The sequence below is a fragment of the Barbatula barbatula genome (genome assembly GCF_947034865.1).
Source record: "Barbatula barbatula genome assembly, chromosome: 3".
NCBI lineage: Eukaryota > Metazoa > Chordata > Actinopteri > Cypriniformes > Nemacheilidae > Barbatula > Barbatula barbatula.
This window is the reverse complement of record NC_136764.1, coordinates 21480957-21500221: the sequence shown is the minus strand read 5'-3', so window position 1 is coordinate 21500221 and position 19265 is coordinate 21480957. Positions and strand designations below refer to the sequence as shown.

At 38.6% G+C, this 19265-nt stretch overlaps 1 protein-coding gene across 2 annotated transcripts; it reads right to left on the bottom strand.

Annotated features, from left to right (window-relative positions):
• Positions 1–217: 217 nt before the first annotated feature.
• myom1a (myomesin 1a (skelemin)) lies at positions 218–19187 on the bottom strand. Of its 2 annotated transcripts, XM_079451492.1 has the most exons (37): positions 18738–18885; positions 18166–18351; positions 16325–16453; positions 15934–16111; positions 14839–14996; positions 14400–14492; positions 14135–14223; positions 13768–13803; positions 13525–13686; positions 13220–13381; positions 12638–12779; positions 12353–12552; positions 11983–12039; positions 11520–11644; positions 11238–11421; positions 10882–11056; positions 10656–10777; positions 8990–9186; positions 8714–8840; positions 8442–8617; positions 8117–8231; positions 7882–8038; positions 7686–7792; positions 7441–7485; positions 6978–7114; positions 6732–6876; positions 5311–5370; positions 5150–5217; positions 4906–5031; positions 3764–3851; positions 3383–3421; positions 3136–3241; positions 2714–2877; positions 2538–2574; positions 2225–2247; positions 1874–1929; positions 218–1375 (listed from the first exon to the last, which is right to left on the bottom strand). In XM_079451492.1, exons 2-37 carry the CDS (start codon positions 18297–18299, stop codon positions 1115–1117), a joined length of 4380 nt encoding a protein of 1459 aa, XP_079307618.1. In that variant the 5' UTR covers positions 18300–18351; positions 18738–18885; the 3' UTR covers positions 218–1114. The 2 variants fall into 2 exon arrangements, with proteins under 2 accessions (XP_079307618.1, XP_079307619.1); XM_079451493.1 differs by lacking the exon at positions 18166–18351 and having other exon boundaries at positions 18738–19187.
• Positions 19188–19265: the final 78 nt, after the last annotated feature.

The following is a 19265-nucleotide window of genomic DNA, read 5'->3' as shown; positions in this document are numbered from 1 at the left end:
AGGCACTTCAGCAGAGGCCTCTCGCTCACGTGACACAGCAGAATTCCCCGAGTGCGGCAGGGCACTAAACGCTTCCTAAAAAGTTCCTAATGGTCATTTGCTATCAGTGCATATAACCGCTTGAATTATGTTACATTCATTGATAAAACACAAGTGGTGGATGTAATCTGTCCAGTGCATCAATCCAAGCGTCACGGGTTATCAAGCAAACACATTTGCATTGTAGTGGTTTCATTTTATTACATAGCACGGACTGTTGGTTTTAAGATCTTTGTCAACTGATAACACGGAACAAAACAAATGCGTAACAGAACAGCTAGTCTTGTGAGGCATTACATCGTGCGTCTTCCTCCTTGCAGGTTTTTAACGCTATTTTTTAACGTTTATTACAGCATATACAGACATTTAACACAAAACACGACGAGGCAGATAAGAACTAGTCGAGGTTTTTTTACAGACCTCATTTTCACTTTCATCTTTGACGTTTCTTGCTTTAAAGCAGAATTTGACGTCACTTTTGTGATGTGATACATTGTGTCAGAGCAGTAGGTCCACGGCGCACACGTTTAATTAAAACAAGACAACAGCAGATCGGTACATCCCTTTTTTTGCACTGCTTCCGGTTTATGTTTATAAACAAATCAACACTCAAAGCTTTTTAATTCAAATCATGTCCATTTCACTTCCAAAGTATTATTATGATATCTGGGTACATTGTGATTACAAACAGCACAGTAATAGTTAGTTTTCTAAAAAGTATTTAGTCTTTAGGATTGTTAAAACAATACTTTCTCATAGTTTACCCTGGGTTTGTAAATTGCCGTATTAGCAAAATCTTGGTTAACACCTCTACAGTAGAGGTTCATGACTCTAAGGTTAATACTAGCAACCTTCTTACAAAATAAAGGTCAACCCAGGTCTTAAGTCTAATGTAATAGAGCCTTACAATAAAATCAGGCCTTTCAGACGCAGGCACTCCACACATTTTTGCTTTCGGTGTGTTTGATTACAAAGATACATGGATTTCCCATATATGAAAAATATTATCTGGGCATGCTTTGAAAAAAAACCGCATTGAAATATATACTGATCATTTAAAACCCTTTCTCCATCTTTACTCCTTCTTCAAGCCTTCGTCCTCTGGGATGTAGACGCTGACAGTGAACTCTCCTGCCTCCGTGCCGTACTTGTTCTTCACCAGCAGGGCATATTTCCCAGAGTCGGCTGTGCTGACAGCAGCGATGGTGATGCTGGCAAACTTGCCGTGCTCGAACTTCAGCGTATAGCGCTCATCACCCACCAGCTGCCTGTCGTTCTTTATCCAGCTGACCTCAGGAACAGGATCACCCCATACGTTGCCAGTGAGGTTCAGAGACTGTATAAGGCAGGGAAAGAAGTGAGGTCTTCTAAAGCAAGTGACAAGACCACGTGGAATGAGGTCCAGAAAATCTGAGACCACAAGTACATATATTTTGTATTTAATTTAAAACAAATTACAAATAACATTTTTGTTTCGAAATTTCCAAGTATGCGGTGTATTCCAAAAGGCATGGACTCGACAAAATTTAGCAAAACCGGACTATCCACGTTATCCCAGAAAGATCTGAGAATGTTTCAGCGGATGCAAGAAAATATGACTCCTTTTGTAAAAGGAATGATTCGTGATATAGAAATAAGAAAATTTACATTTCGTATATCTTTTCAATTTATGCCACAATGTTTCCTTTTGTTAAATATTTCAAAATTAAATGTACTTTCAGGTTGAAATTATATTACGAATCTTAATGTTATGATATTATTATATTATGACGTTTGTATGTGGATTTTAAACCTCACTGTACAATTTAAAGGATATCGCTTGTATATTAGGTACCTTGCCCTCCTGAATGGTGACGACATCTGGCAGGCCACCCACCACACGGGCACGGTCTATAGACACACAAATTTAAACAAATTGAAAATAAACGTAATACACTTCAGATATAAAAACTTGAATACGTTCTGTTTTCTATGACCAAATCAATAACTGTTCTCAGAGGAAATGATTTGCATTCTAAACAAGCTGTCTGGAATATTTCTTCAGACGTATTCATTTTCTCTCTCGAACAGAATAACAATTCCACAAAAATAACATTCGAGGAAGATGGCTTGTCTGTTAATCTAATGCTTCTGAATTTGTACACAAGGTCAGAGCACAAAAATAAGAGCAAAGACAATTACGTACTTCTCTCGGCTATGGCCGCCGCCCTGAGGAAGGAAGAGAGATAAACACACGGTTATTTAGGTCTTTAAATAGCATTAGCACCTGGAAAGGTGAAAGGCTACATGCTTCTTAAACTTTTCAATATCAGGAAATGCTGAAGCACGGGTACACATTATGACGCACTGGAGTTGTTTATTTGAATGTTTATGTGACAACTTATGCAATGAGATCTTGACCAAATAACAACAACAATATGAACTATAAGATTATGTATTGTTGTATTTGCATATAAAAGTACAGTAAAAGAAAGAGTTAAACTAATATAAAGACTTACTTCAGCCTCTTGAATTCTTCAAATGCCTCCTCCCATACTACACAATGAGAGGAATGAATGTTATAATATTATACATTTAAACTGTAATATAATATATAACAATAAACTATAGAAAACTAAAAAAGTTCACAGAAAAAAATTCTATGAATGTGTACTAGGAACACTTGAACCCTCACCTTGTCCTGAGAGGTCAAGGACCCTCTTGACACTGCCTTTGCCATCGAAGATATCAATGGCATATTTTCCCTTATCCTTCTCCGTGGGCTCATTAATTTTAAGCCACAGCTGTTCTCCAGTGACTCCACTTTGAACTCTTTCTGAGTGGGAGATCTTTGATTCTCTGGTACCAGACAGAAACACACAAAAAGCATTGGTGAGATCATGATGCCATAAGTTCAAAAAAATGATACTCGGGAAATCACATGTTGGAAGAAATATGCTTGACATTGAAAGATTATAAACCAGACATCAGCGACACTTCCAGAGCTGGTGAATAGATACATTCTTTACAATCACACCTGATGTCACATGAAACCAATGAAATCGGTGCATAGTGCATGCAGTAGGACTATACAGTGGCAAACTACAAAAAGCCTACTTGTTCAGCCAGCCAACACGGAGCTCTTCAATGTGGTGCACAACAAAGGAGTACAGAATGATTCCATGCTCTGTGCTCATAACCTTGAGCTCAGTAGAAGAGTTGGCTATAAGAACAGAGAAAAAAAGGGACATGAAAATTGCACGACGAGCTCTGCGTAGATGGTGCTTGAAAGCTCATTCCTAATGGAGTATCATGTAACGTTTAATAACGTTGAGTGGTGAGGGATTGACTGCAGAACACTCACCGATAACTCTAAACACTTCGTTCAGCACTGCCTGATAACCTGTTGAGGAAGGATCGCATGAAAGATTTTGAGATATTATTAATGTTTCAATTGTCACCTATAGAAGTCTGGATTTAATAATCATGTCATTATATTAGAAATCATGAACCCTTTTGAAAAAATGTTACGTATTTGTCATTTTGTTAGATTATTGAAATTCTTCACTTATATGACCTTTGAATTTACTTCATTGATTACAAATTCAGCATCCTGTATATTTCAATCAATACATGATATTACTGTATAATAACACAATATTAAATTAGATAATATCATATAATCATTTGTACATGAGGCAATTGAGAAATCCGCCCGGCCTTTGACCAATAACCTCATACATACCTGCTTCTGTCAGATTCAGCAAAGTCGTGTCTTTTCCTCTTTCGTCCTTCAATTTGACTTCATATATTCCTGCATCTTTCTTTGAAATCTGTCGAGGAATTTTGTGAACAGTAAGATACAGATAGACACAGATTTATCCATCACAGTCAAAACAACACCAAAAGACATTTAAATAAACAAAACAGGAAACACCGAAAAGCCAAGCTTTTCTCCTGCGAAGGATGCTGCAGGCCGACAGAGTACGAGAGAAAAAGACAGCACCATCACATAAAAACAACACAGTGACAGTGATGCCAACTTATAAATAAGAACTTCAGACTTTTGGCTTGGTTGGGATTTCTTCGGTGGCGGGTTTCTTTTTCCCTTCTTTCTCTTTTTCGCTCTTAATAACAAGCTGTGAATTAAACAAACATTGCAGTTAATGGCAGCGCCCACTACAGTAGTGGCAAGGGAGTCTTCCTCTCCATTGCGGCATGCACTAACTCCGCTTCTCTCTCAGCCCGTCTGGACTGGCACCTTATTGGTAGTTGAATTCAGTCAAACTTAGATGGTTTTAAATCTTTGTTCCCAATTACCAATCCAAAATGGAGGTCTTGAAGACTTGACATGATATAACAATTTTAAGAAATACCACCTAAGTCTGATTGATTTCAGGAAGTGGCTTCCTTTATAACCAAGGTTCACACACGGAATAACCATATATTTATGATATATGGACATAAATGTTGAAAATTGTATGTATCTCCCTGGTTCAATTTACAGAACATGATACACAGAAAATATACAGAATCTAACATTAAAGTCAACATGAAATGGCATTCGCAACTTTTCATTTTCACTGTGAATTAGAATACTAAACCAATATTGATTTTATGGTGTATTTAAATACTGGCTATTATTTTTAATCACGGCTCTTGAAATAAAAACAATTTAACAAAACAGCTTAAACACTGTGTCTATCTCTTCTCATATATCTGATCCTACATTCTAAAAAATAAAGGTGCTTAAAAGGTGCAAAAATCTCATCATTTATGGGTCCGTGTGTCAGAGAGGAAAGTGGCCTTTAGCATAGCAAAGCTTATAGCATACTGCTCGAACCCCGTATCCGAAATAATATTATCCCTGGCCAACCACTGTCTGACCTTGCCAATGTCAAAGGTCAAGTCCTCAGCAGATTTTCCGATCTTCTTCGCATCCTCATCATCCTCTTCAATCTCAATTCCATCCTTAAACCAGGCAATCTCAGTGGCAGGTTTGATGTTTCCAACCTGTAGCAGGAAATGAGAGGAACAAAATGAATGAGGGGATTGTAAAGATGAACATCTTTTCAACCCGAAAAACTGCAATACGATTTCATGCCACCATCACTGACTCATGAATCCTGACCTTGCACTTAAGATGCACGTCACACTCCAGGGTGACCTCGAAACCGAGATACTCTACGAAATGAGGACCTGTGGGTGGGAGAATTATTTTAGACATCTTTGAATAACTGAATCAGGACTGAATTAAAACTGAAAGGACTTTGGGAACATTGTTCACCGTACCTTGCCTTCTGACCCACTCTGCTCTCTCAAACTCAGACTTCTTTTGAAGTTCTGCAAACTCTGAAAAACATCATTAGGGAAATGTGAAGAAATTATGAAAGCGTAAAGAATGCAGTATATTTTGAGTGCTGCTTGGTCATAGAGCTAGAACATGTAATACAGTCTGTAGGTTCATTTTTAGTTATAAATGGTACTCTACTGCCCTCTAAAGTAAATCCTCATACATAGCTCTGATAGATCGTTCTTGTACAGAAGAATAAAATAACTATTTTATTAGTAACTTATATTTTGTGTAACTTGTCCAATGTTTAATACATATTTAATGATCTACTTGTATTAAGAGTGAAGATACATTTTTTACAGCAAACACAGTCTGGTACTTTTCAAATATGATATTAGGGAATATTTCACTGAAAAAAATCACTTTAAAATCTGCTGATATAATTCCTTTAAAAAATTGTTACAAGTACACCTTCCTAACCAGAATAAAGTAAATTCTACTTATTAAATACATATAGCTTTTGTTAAAATATCATGTACATGTTACTTAAAGAAGTAAACAAAAAGTAATTACGCTGAACAAAAACATGGGTCTAACTCAAACTTCACAGATCACTTACTTTCATATTGAAATCGACTATTTTTGCAACATAGATGGTCAAGTAAGAAGAGACTGGTTGTCTCTGTACTGGCATTAGCACAGTTACTGCTCACTATCGTGCCTCCCTCAGACCAGGAACAAGCAACACTCTTCTGAACAACGGTAACAACTTAAAACACCCAAACTTAAAATAATACCAAAAACTCTCCTAAATCTCAAAGATAAATCAGCAAAAAGTCTTTCTTTTTACAGAAAAACACTTAATATGACAGTTAATCTTGAAAATGAATCTCCTAATGCAGTCAGATACAAAGCACGCTGGGAACTAAAGATCACATCCAAGGAAGTTATATCTACAAAAATGATTTATGTAGTCTCAACACAAAATAATGAGTAAACTTAATTTGACCAATTTGGATGGGTTTAGCATCATTAAATATTAAGTTGGATTTACTTAATTCAAATTACTCAAAACAATCGAGTTAAAATAACCTACAAATCTTGGGAATAAAATCTACTAATTTTGGTTGTTAAGATTTTGATGACTTTGCTGATAAAAAACAGATACATAATTTTATTAAGTATATTTTAATAACTTCTTTTCATAAAAACTATCAAGGCACATTTTTAACAGTGTTGTTTCGCAGAAAGTCATTTGTTAAAACTGATGATTCCTGACGCATTATTGCAGCAATAAAGATATTTGATGATGTAATAACATTACAAACATGTTCAAATATAGTTTATATCTCTGTAAAGTGACTTTATAGTTTATTCTAGTGATATTGTTTGTATCATTCAGCCAACTCGACCGACTTACCTTCTCCGATAAGCACTAAGCTGGTGCGACCCGTTGCTTTGCCATCAATGAGGTTGAATGTGTAGGTTCCTTCATCAGTAACTTCCAATGAGTCCATGAACAATTCGATGATCCCAGTGCTCTTGTCAAAGTTCATTGTGTACTTCTAAAAAGTATTATGAAAAACATGCTGCATGTTTCCAACGTTCTGTCATAAACAGCAATGTTTGTGAATGCAATATGAGGTAATGTTTTGATATGCAGTACCTTTCCTTGAGAGATGATATTATCATTGAAAACATTCTCCACTTGGCAGTTAGAAGTAAACTTGCCAACTTGGGCCCAGAAACGCACACGTCCCTTCTCCTGAAGCTCAATGGCCATTTCCGTTTTAAAGGGAATTACTGCAGAATATTGAAAACGGTTAGCTTACAACAACATACTGAGTGATATGTCAAAAGTGCCCCAGAACTGTTTGCCTTCATACATTCTTCAAAATATCTTCTTTTTTGTTTAACAGAACGAAAAAAATTACAAAGCAATTTTCCTACAATGCTAGTCAACAGGGTCCAAGAACTGTCTGGTTATAAGCATTCTTCCAAATATCTTTCTCTGTGTTCATCAAACAAAGATTTGGAACAACTCGAAGGTGAGTAAATGAAGACAGAATTTGTCTTGTTGGGTAAACTGTGCCTTTAAGGTGTATTTGAAGTACAGTAATCCTACTTACTGGGGAACTTGTGGTCATGGCTGATCTCCAACAAACGCTTAAGTCCTACAAAGAGAAAATGATCAACAAGCCTTTGATTTGTGTTTTGTTCAATTGTGTATCATTGTTTGTTTATGGTTTGCAGAGGAAAAACAAATAGTAACAGGGCTTAAGGAAATGACTTTGAGATGCTTGTGTTTATGCTTGCACGGGATTTGATAAAATGTAACAGGATGGAATATCGGCCAGAAATAAAAGTGACTCACCTTCCTCAGTTAGCTCGTAGCTGGCCGAGACACCTTCAGTGTTTGTCACCACACAAGAGTAAATGCCCAAGTCCTCCACTGATGGATCATTGAAGATTGCTCTTGACCTGCAAGAAGGAAAATGAATAGTTCGCGAAAAGTGAAGATGGTCATTGATTTGTAGAAGAGTGTCTTAGATCATTCTAAACCAACTCACTTGCCCCCGACAGTCTCAATGGCAAGACGAGAAGTGTCAGTGAAGGCCTTATAATTTTTAGACCACATAAACTGAGAGCCTTCTTTAAGGGCGGAGCACTCAAAGTTCATAGAGATCACACCGTCATCATCCACATCCACAACAATCTCATTGGTTCCTGAGGAAAACCCAACATGTGAAATAAAATTAAAGGCACAAGGTAGTAAAAAACAAAGATATGTGTCTTTAGACTCACCAGGGCGAGTCTGAGCCAAAATAGCATCAGTTGACTTTGAGGGTCCACCGACACCTGCCAGATTTTTGGCGTGAACACGCAGCCTGTAGGAAACACCCTCTTGGAGACCAGTCACCTAATAAACAGAGAAATGCAGAGTTATGGCCCCTTTGAATACCACCTAAATTCCTCAACTAAACAGGTTTCATGTATAGTTGCTTCATTAAAGTTATTTGGCTTTTAGTACGAATGTGTTAGCCTTAATGTTATCTATAAACTAGTGTGCCTCCCAACATTGACAAAATTCATATTTAAAACTAAATGCAACTTTATAAAAAGTCACTACCTTCATAAAAGTCTGATTTGTGGACCTCTCTTGGACACATCTCCATCGGCCGTCCTCCTCTTTAAAGTCCACATAATACCCGGTCACAGAACTGCGGCCGTTGAACGTTGGTGGTTCCCACAGTAGCACCAATGAGTTCTTACGCACCTCGAGGACACGCAGACCGTGAGGAGGACCTGGGTTTCATACAAAGTGAAATATGAACTTAACTAGTGATTATTTAGTACTAGATCTAACATTAAAATGTAATGCTGATGAGCGATGTGGTGTACCTGGAACAGCAACAGTCCATTCCTTGCATTCCAAGGGGACACCAGGTGTGGAGGCATCACCAACGCCAGCCTGGTTGAATGCACGCACCTGGAACTGATAGAAAGTGTTTTCCTTCAGGTCTGTCACCTAAGCCAAAAAGAAAAAAGCAAGAGTAGTTTATTATTTCAGTCTTTTGCATGTTACAATTGCTTATTTCAAGTTGTATGTACTTGAACTTATTATCAATGACAACGTCAGATCTGCCATAAATCCAACATCAAGACACAAAGACCTGCCTTATAAGATGTGCCAGTGACTGCCTGAGTGTTGAGCTCATTCCACTTGCTTGTGACTCCATCTTTAACCGTCCTGTAGTCCAGATAGTAACCTCTGATATCTGCTCCTCCGTTGTTTGCAGGAGCCGTCCAGCCCAGCACCATGTAGTCACGGACACTCTCCTGCAGGGTCACACCGGTGGGAGCGCTCGGGGTGGCTGCAGCAGGAATAGGCATAGTTTAGCCTAGCATCACATTCGTTATCCATGCATTTTGTCTCCTAGAGAGAGCACCAAGGCTGCCTGTGTGTCTTCATAGAATGTCATCAGCATATGAATATAAATGTGACAAATATTTAACAGGTTTTCTTTATTAAAGAACACAATATTACAACTGCCCAAACTCTACAAACAATCAGTTAATAAGTCCGTAAGCATGCAGGTTATACAGTGTAACGTGCTACATCTTCACAAAGTCATGTTTTTATTAGAAAAGTGATAACAAAAGTAAGTGTAACACGATTTACAGTGCCCTTGTTACATTTGTCTTTCCTATAGTATTTCGATTTTGCACAATTACATGTAACTAACCTTAAACCATAACTCTATAGTAATCCCTAAACTCTACAGTAGCCTAAGTGCGTGTAGTTAATCATTATTACTTAGTATTTCAATATTTAAAAATAAAGTGTAAACAAAAATTATTATAACGTATGTCTCGAGAATTTATAGTAATGAAAGATTTTTCAAATGACAATATTGTGTTTTTAGTTACAATGTATTCTCATTGTGGTAATGATAATTTAGGGGAAAATGTGCTTTATTGTCATGAGAATAATGTCAAAAACAGGAGTCTTGAATGGAATTATACAGTTATATAACTATACATTATTTTGTTTCATATTTGGAGTGAAGGACAACCCAGGATTGTGTGATATTAACTTGCCTGTGCTTGTACATACTGACACACATAGATCTGTCACAGTCTGAACAGGTCAACTGTACTTACTGTGCTCTTCAAAACTCATGCAGGATGACCTTCTCTCACCCACCCTGCTCATGCACTGGCTTGTATGTCACACACCCTGACATCATTCACAAAAACAGACATACAGCACAGGCTTGTATGACAACACACAAAAACACACTGTCCTATTTACAATGTGTCAATGTGTAATTTGCGTTCTACTGTGACTGCTTTGCGTATCTAGGTGTCTGTGTCACAGGTGTTTCTTACAGAATGAAATGAGTAAGGACAGTAGGGCATGCAACAGCAGGATTGGCTTGATGATATTCATGCCGCATGCAAGCTCAGTTTGGTTTTTTCATCTGGGTGAAAAGCAAAGTATGAGTGGTACTGCATAATAAAGATTTGAGAACAGACGCCATCGTACAACAAAAGAGAATCAGAGATGCTTTTGTGCTGGTGGGGGAGATTATGTTGGAAATCACAGATATAAAATGGTTCTGTAAAGATTTTTCTTTCTCCGAAAGCTACAGGAACAAGACTGCTGTTGTGAGTAAAGTGTACAAAACATGCACATTGTAAACGGGTTGCATGTGAAGTCATCAAGAATACTGCAAGCTACAAACCTAAAAATGTAGTGAGTTGCGTCAAATGTAGTATGAAGTGTTTTGAAGCGCCGATTAAATTTCACAGTTGTACTGACAGCTGCAACAATACTCACCAATTGCTGCCTGCACAACGCAGACCTCAGAATCCGCAGTGCTTTGACTGTATCCAGCAGCGTTGACAGCCTTCACCCTAAACACACACTTGTCTCCAGCGTTCAGCCCGTGGCATTCAAACCTGCAAACAAAAGAGATTGACAGGTTTCTAAACCAGCTTTGACTAGGTTCATAAATGTACCATGTAATAACAGAACATAAACACTAGTTTTCTGGTGGGCATACCTCGTGCCTTTGACTGGCTTGTTGTTGGAGGGAACCCAAACGCCGCTGCCATTGACGCTAACCTCAATGTAATAACCCACCAGATTCTTAACCTCTTTGGATGCCCCCCAGGTCACAACCACAGAAGTGTCAGTGGTTCTGATGGGAATGATAGGACCTGGAATAGACGGCAGGTCTGAAAGCAAAACAAACAGCATACTGCTTATATAAATACAGTAAATGTAAATAATCACGTTGAGGCTTGATATACCATAAAAATAAGCCTATGAATCAAGAACTACTGAAACACTCTCTGTCATGCAATACTTAACGTGTTTGAGTAACCTATTTTCTATTTTTGTGTTAAGAGCTCCTACCCAATCTGTCTCCCACTGTGGTCGCCCCAGTTTCTTCCGACGGCTCGCCGACACCAGCAGAGTTGCAGCTGCGGACACGGAAGCTGTAGGATTTACCCTCAGCAAGGTCAAAGAGGGCAAAGCGGGGAGATTTCACAGGCATCCCGGGGTTTACCCTCTGCCATGTGTCAGTTTCCACCAAACACTGAAAAATTATTTGTAATATAAACAGTAGGGTCACACGAGGTAAAACCAATACAATTTCTCACAAGATGGTATTTGCATTTGTTATTTTTTCCTCACCTTCTCCACATAATACATGACACCCTCATGGCCTCTCTGCGCAGGGGGCTTCCAGCTCAACACCACGTAACTCTTGGTAGCTTCGGTGACAGCCAAGTCAGTTGTTGGACCAGGGACTACCCCAACTGAAAGAGACAAGGAAAATAATGCGGAGAATTTTAAATCACTCTGACGGCAAGGTCATGCTGGATATTATTTTTATTTATGACCAGTACATAAGCATACAATTAAAATGGACCCTTTTTGGTTTCATAGCAAATGTATTATCAATAAACGTTTACTTTCCAATTGTTAATAAAAATGGAACCCTTTTTTCCAAATATAAATTCAATGGAGCCCCATCCAGTTTCACTGTAAAATGTCACTTTCCAAAATCAAACTTTTTCTGTTCACTTTCTAAAATCGCATCATGTTTCAAGTTCTTTATAGTGTCTAAAATTGAATGTTTGAATGAATATTTTACCTGTGGGATCTTCCTCAGTAAATTTGATCATTCCAGTCCATGGAGCAGAAGGACCGGCTGTGTCATACAAAAGAGAATGTATACATTCAGATGAACTTAAATAAGTTCTTAAATAACCAAAAATGAACATTCTGTCATCATTTACTCCCCCTTACGTCATTTCAAGCCTGTATGAGTTTCTTTCTTCTGCAGAACTCAAAAGAAGATATTTGGAAGAACTTTGGTAACCAAACACCACCGATCCCCATTGACTTCCATTGTATGAACAAAGCAACCGAGATATTTCTCAAAATATCTTCTTTTGTGTTCCACAGAAAGGTTCTGAAAGACTTGAGAGTGAATAAATAATGATAGACATTCACTCTCTTACCTCTGAGACGGGCACGATCTGCAGGGTCCACTGCAGCTATGGGGTCAGAGGGACGGGACGGGCGGCTCACGCCTGCTGTATTAAAGGCTCGCACTCTAAATGTGTAGGAGCGACCCTCAATAAGCCCGGTCACAGGAAAGCGGGCGTATTTCACTGGAGTGTCATTACACTGGGCCCAGTGATGAGTGCCAACCTCACACCTGTGAAGACATATTTCAATGAGGAATATTGACCTGGCCTTTAAGATCCTTTCGGTGATGAACCTTAAAATCCCATCTGACTCACCTGTCAATGTAATAGCCCATGATGGAACTGCTGCCCTCCACCGCTGGCTGCTTCCAGGTGACGACCACATAATCTTTATTAGCGTCATGGCAACGCACATCAAGAGGAGCAACAGGGACGCCCTCCTCCTCCACATCAGCATCTGATTCACACATACACACATTTCTCTCTACTGTCATATCTAATTATGTCACGGTAAGATACAAGTCAACACCTACGCTTCGTGAACATAATAACTCATATAATATCCTAACTTGTGTTTCTTTATTCAGGTAAGAACAAGGAAACATATATTCTGATGAAAGTACACTTAAAGATATTTTAGGGATTTAGGTTAGCTTGTTCCCAGCACTGACTGCCTTTGGTGCCGTCAACCAAAAATAGAAGCATCATTCTCAAAGTGAAACTCAATACCCATGGCAACTTGCTTCTTAAAGATGCAGTACACATGCCCGAGAAACGACATTAAATGATCATTCATTTTTTGAAGAAGACTTTCCAAAGTTAATGTGCTCTTTATAGTAAGACCAGGCAAAGTGCACGGTTTACAGCACATGTGGCAAAATATAAAGTAGGACTGACCTCTAACAAAAACATAGGAAGAGTAGGAGTCGAAGCCTGACTTTGTGTTGACACGCAGGGTGTAGAGACCCTCATCTTCTTTGTTGAGGTGCACAAGAGTCAAAGTGGCCCGCTCTCCACTCCAATGCATGGTTACCCACTTAGAAGGTGACAAGGCGACACCTGATGAATTAGTGAAGTCAGCATCAAAGACTGCTAGACTACTTATTATTTATCAGATCCTTACAACAGTACAGATCTCCAACATGATGACAGAGGAGGCAAGTTTTACAGTGCAGTTAACAATGAGTTCAAACAGGACCCACCATTTCTGGACCACACAATCTCTGGCTGGTAGCGTTTGACATTGGGGTAGACAATGACCGTACATCCCAAACTCATAGTCTCTCCCTCGCAGCCAAATGAAACGGCAAACTTGTCAATGATGGTGGTATGAAAGGTGACCCCATACTCAGGACTGAAACCATCTAAAGAGAGCATGAACAGAAACAGCTCAAAGGAAAACAAGTCCAACAGTTGTAGAGAATTCTATGGTATGTGAAACTTACGAGGCCTTTCGATCACCTCCTCTTCATCCTTGAACCCTTCAGAATGGAAGCAAAGGATTAGACAAACAAATGAGTTGTGCTACATGAAAGGTTATACATAGTATTCTAGGGAAACAATTAATTACAATTAATTGGCCTTCGCAGAGAACAAATGGAAATAGAATAGACCTGGAGAACCTAAACACAGCTCTTACATTCAATAGAAAGATGTAGATTAGACACGGCTTGTTAGAGTAAACATACACGTACAACAGTTCATTATCACCTTCATTAACTTATAACACTTACATAATTTAAATTTGAGAAGACAACAACTGTTGATCATTCATGGCAATGCAGACAGAAAAATGCATGTAAATATACTCACTTTTAATTATGACAGAAGCAAAAGCAGAACTTTCTCCCTTCACATTGAGAGCAGAGATCCGATACTCAGCAGTGTCATTGAAATTACAGCTGCAATCCACAAGAATACACACAAAATAAATATTCTTATATCATATTATATTATTTTAGCAACACTTCATGTTGCTGATATTAATGAAGAATGAACTTAACGCATTTTATGCAAAATAATAAGGGAACGCGGTAGCACAAAACACATAATACAATTAAATAAAAACTTTCTTTACTTCTTGATTTCCAGAGAATGCATGTTGTATTGGCTCTCTGTGATGTATTTCTCAGGGTGAGCTTTTGCATCGATTACAACATTGTTTTTGTACCTGAAAGAAGAGGTGAAGGGCAATTGATCAGAGTTTACAATAAACAATACTCGTATCACTCTACATTAAATATGTATGGGGTAACACTCAATTTTGATAGTTCACTTATTTTACAAATGATAAGTAACTTTGCAACATTTTGGCAACTACCAGTCAGTAGAATATTAAGACAATGCAAATACTTTCTATGAAATCATTGCAACTACATGTCAACTAACTCTCACAGTCACGTATACTGTACATCGAATATGTTGTCTAAAGTCAACTATTAAAATAAAGTGCAACCAAATTAGTTAAGTGTAACCCAAGTAATTTTAATAGTAACATTTTCTATGTGGTTTCTAACCAGGCCACACGGGGTTTGGGCCATCCAGCCACGGTGCAGTGCAAGGTCACACTCCTTCCCTCCCACACGGTCTGGCCACGTGGATTCACAATGAACTCCGGTGGGTGAGTCAAACTGTCTGTATTCATCTTCTTCTGGAACTCATCTTTCTCATACAGCTTGAGTAAAAAAAGTAAGACATGAGAGGAATACTGATCTTATTCGAAAATCAAGTTGATTGACACCTGTTACAATAAGTCCACTTTCAATTTAAATAGTTTGGACAAAGCTGTGAGGAAAAAACAACTCTTTAAATAGTAAAGGTTACACGATAATTACAGATCGAGGCCTGTATGACCCAAATCCTAGTGGCTGACAGCCCCAGTCCCCATTTGCTAAAATTATGTGTGACCCAATTCGGGGACTGCGTCCCTTGAAGGGTGCATTTTAATGTCAATTGCATCACAGCGGCGCGACTGAGGCTGGTAATGCTTATCCCAATTCGAAAAGGCAACCTTTTTTCCACAGGTTTTTAAGGATAGAACGAATGTATCGTTAAAAACCTATCCCTAGGCTATCCTGAGATTCACTGCACGCCTGTTATGGCTGGACATTTTTTATAATCATTTAAAACTTTAGTTAAATATAAGAATGTAATAAGCAAAAATATTCCGTCAGTGTTTTAATATTATATATGATGCTGATCATTAACATAATTGGTGCATTATTGTTTTACATTTCTAGGTAGGTTAATTTAATATACAGTTAGACTGTTTCAATCTACTTAAACGCCATATTCATCATATTCTCTCAAATGAAAATTTGTTTCAATAAATGTACCGCTGCTGTCAACAGGCAACAGGAGCATTAGGAAATCCTCCGCAAAGCTAAACCGTATCATTTCAGTTCGCTTCGTGAACTTCTGAGGGTGCACCGGAAGAGCAAGTCCTGGTTTTAAAGTCCGCGCCCTTAGAAGGTAGCAGCCTTCAAATTAGGACGCAGCTTTCGTATCCTCAACATTTTTGCAGCAAAGAGGTAAGTATTTTCAGGTGAACGATCCCATTAATCACCCAGAAGATCGGAAGTCACTGAAACATCTTAAATATTGGATCAAACCTTTTTGCTCAGAGTCATGCGATCGGCGGACTCTCTCATACTGGTCTCCCTGGTCTTCTTATGAACTCTCATCTTGAAGTCGGTATCCCTGGAGAACAGGTTCCTCATGACGACATACCCCACACCCTCTTCCTTCACCTCCTCCTGGCTCTCCATCAGCTCTTGGGTGGCTAAATGACTGAACAACAAGATTAAATTAATAAGCACAAACTGCCCTTGAAACTATTCATGCTATTTGGTACATCGTAGATATAACCATGATGCGCATAACAATATTTAAAATCAAATGGTCAATTTCAGCTGTACTGATATAACGTCTTTACAAAGTGTATCAGTTTACAGACTTCCCGATCGCACTATGGAATGTGACCCAACTGATGTGTGCAATCACCTGCTTCTAAAGACCGGCACAACGTATCCGATGACCTCGTTTTCTTTGTCCACTGCCAGGCGAGCTCGCTTGTCTTTTTTGGTGACTGCACTTATTGTCTTCTCCTTCTTCTTAGTTGACGTCTTGACCCTAAACAACAAGAGTCAGATCAAAAACTAAAAGGGAAAACTGATAAACAGAAGCAAACTGTTCAATATAATAATATAAAATCCTGTCATGAATTACTCACTCTTGTTCCAAACCTGGACACAATTTATTTTTATGGTTGAACACAGAGAAAGATATTTTGACGAATGCTTGTAACAAAACAGTTCTTGACTACCATAATAGGAAGAAATTACATGGTAGTCAAAAGTGCTCCAGACGTTTTACTGTCCTACATTATTGAAAACATCTACGTTGAACAAAACAATTTCCCTATATACCATGGAAGTCAATGGGGTCCAAGATATATTTGGTAATCAGCATTCTATCAAATATCTTTCTTTGTGTTCATCACAAAAAGACATTTATACAAATTCGGAGCAACTCATTGGTGTGTAAATGATGACAGAATTGAAATTTTTGGGTGAACTACCCCCTTAACAGAATGGGATGAAACAGAGTCTTGTGTGTTAGTGGCCGGTAAATATTTGCAGAGACACTCTGAATATTAAGCATTTATTAAAAATGTTATTGTAAACAAGAGAAGCAGCGGCATTGTAGAATATAAAGAAATAGATATAGACTCGCTTGTTGTTGTCTGCAGCACATCACTTCAACACATGACCACCTTATTAATATAGCAGAAATATAGCCTATGATTCGATTTAAATATACATTTGATATCATTTTCCCTCGTTTCGTACAAAAGATCCTGAGCAGTTGGGAAACATTTCTAAAAACACATATCATCAGAAGATAAACCTAATCATATCCAACTGATCCTGACACTCTGCCAACAGTATTATGGGCTTTAGTCAGGTTTAAAGATAAAGCAGAGCGTTCAATTTGAATTCCAGTCTGATCTTTTTATCGCTTACACGGTTGGAAAATATAATTGGATTACAGCAGCTTCAAGTCCTTCTGAGGATTTGTTTCCTAATAAATACAGTCATTCAGAAGCGCTGACGAAACATTAAGTGAAGATGAACAAATTACAACAGACAGTGTCAGAATTATTTACACATATTCACTATAGTTCAACAAATATTGTCAGGAACATAATCTACAAATCAAATCACTACGAAACTGTAAAAAAATGACAAGCTACAGACCGCAAGGCCACTGCTTTACATATAACAATAAATGCACTTAAGAGTGCAGACACTTTCCTCAGTATTCCAAGCCCATCAGGTTTATGTATGTACAGTTACAGTCCACCCCAACTAATGTGATTTCAAGTTTCAACGACTATAAATAAACTTTTTACAACCATTAATAACTTTGGCTCATTCTCACAGAGGCTCAAATTCTTCCTGCCGCTGACAGTCAAGCTGTCCTAAACAGCACAACCGTTCCTCTATAATAAAAGTTGCGAAATGCTGTAAACATACAAAGTCACAAAACTCATTAACACGAGCATGATCAAAGCAATAGATACCAAGAAACCTGGAAGATTTGTACTAGCCGGATAAAAGATTTCCAGTAAAGAGTTCTTCTAACCCTATTACTAAGCCAACCAGCTTTGTTTAGGAGAAGGCAGATAAACATCAATAGGTTATACGGAAGAAGTCTTTAGAAAAGCAGGAGGAATTGTGTTAAAGAGGGGGGAAAGCAGCACTTGTAAGGGGTTGCGCCACAGGAGTCATTCTTGAGGGCAGCATGAGCACGGGGGGCACGCGTCCCCTCTGTCCTCTTACCCATGGCCGCTCACATAAGCCGCGTAAGAATGGCTGCTAACAGATGACAAGGAGCTGTGATGATAGCTGCTCTCATAGTGCGTCTCGAGGTCCCGTTGCTGCTGCTCCTTGCGTACTTCCATGGATCCCGACATCCTGAGTGTGCTTTATGATCGGCCCACGAACCCCTTTCTCTCTCTTGGCGGCCTCAAATTCCCATTGAATGTTAATGCACAAAATAAAACAGAATTGACAACAAATGCTGAAAGGAACTAGGAAACAAATAGGTCGACGTATGTTTCTTGCTTGTTTTTCCAACATAGTTTCAAATACACATTCTGCTTTCATTTAAAAGAGTTATTTGGAAAAATAAAATGATGATAAGATGACAGTGAAATAGTACATGAGCAGACAGTATAGATACGTTTAAAGTAAAGCGTGTCTATAGGACAACACGAAAATGACAAGACATTTGCTCAGTAACCCGTTTTGTTGTGATGGTAAGTCACAGCATGTCAATTTCCACATAACTGGCCGAGCAAACACTATATTTTCTATTTGTGGGCCTCTGTTGTAAATACACTGTCACTCACCAAAGTCAAAGTGGCAGGAAAAGTTGTAAAACGGGAAAAATCCCCAAAATTGAGACGCGTGTGAGAATCCAGGCACTGCGGAGGGTATGAGGCAGCCGACGGGAACCAAAATAATGCTGCCACTCTGCAGATTGCTGTGGACAGCCACGACCTTGTATGGCCACCGGCTCCGTTAAATATAGACCCCGAGAGGGGCAGCCTGTTTCAACCTGTGCACACTGACACACGCGCGAAATTCAAGATGTTCATACAATGAAAGATCAACAAAATGACCAATTGATACTAAAGGTGGTCTTGACTTAGCGTAACTTGGGCGCTAATGAAATAATGCTCACAATATTTGACATTACGCTTATATATACACATCGCAATTTAACGTGTTTAAGGTGTGCGATCTACACCCGTTACATTTCATCTTTCGCTCTAGTGGGAGTCGTTTTGGCATTCGTCCCGACTACTTGTCTCCACCCCGCAGAAAAACTCATGGACTATTCCAGTCGGTGATGTAATGATATGTCTAAGGGACTT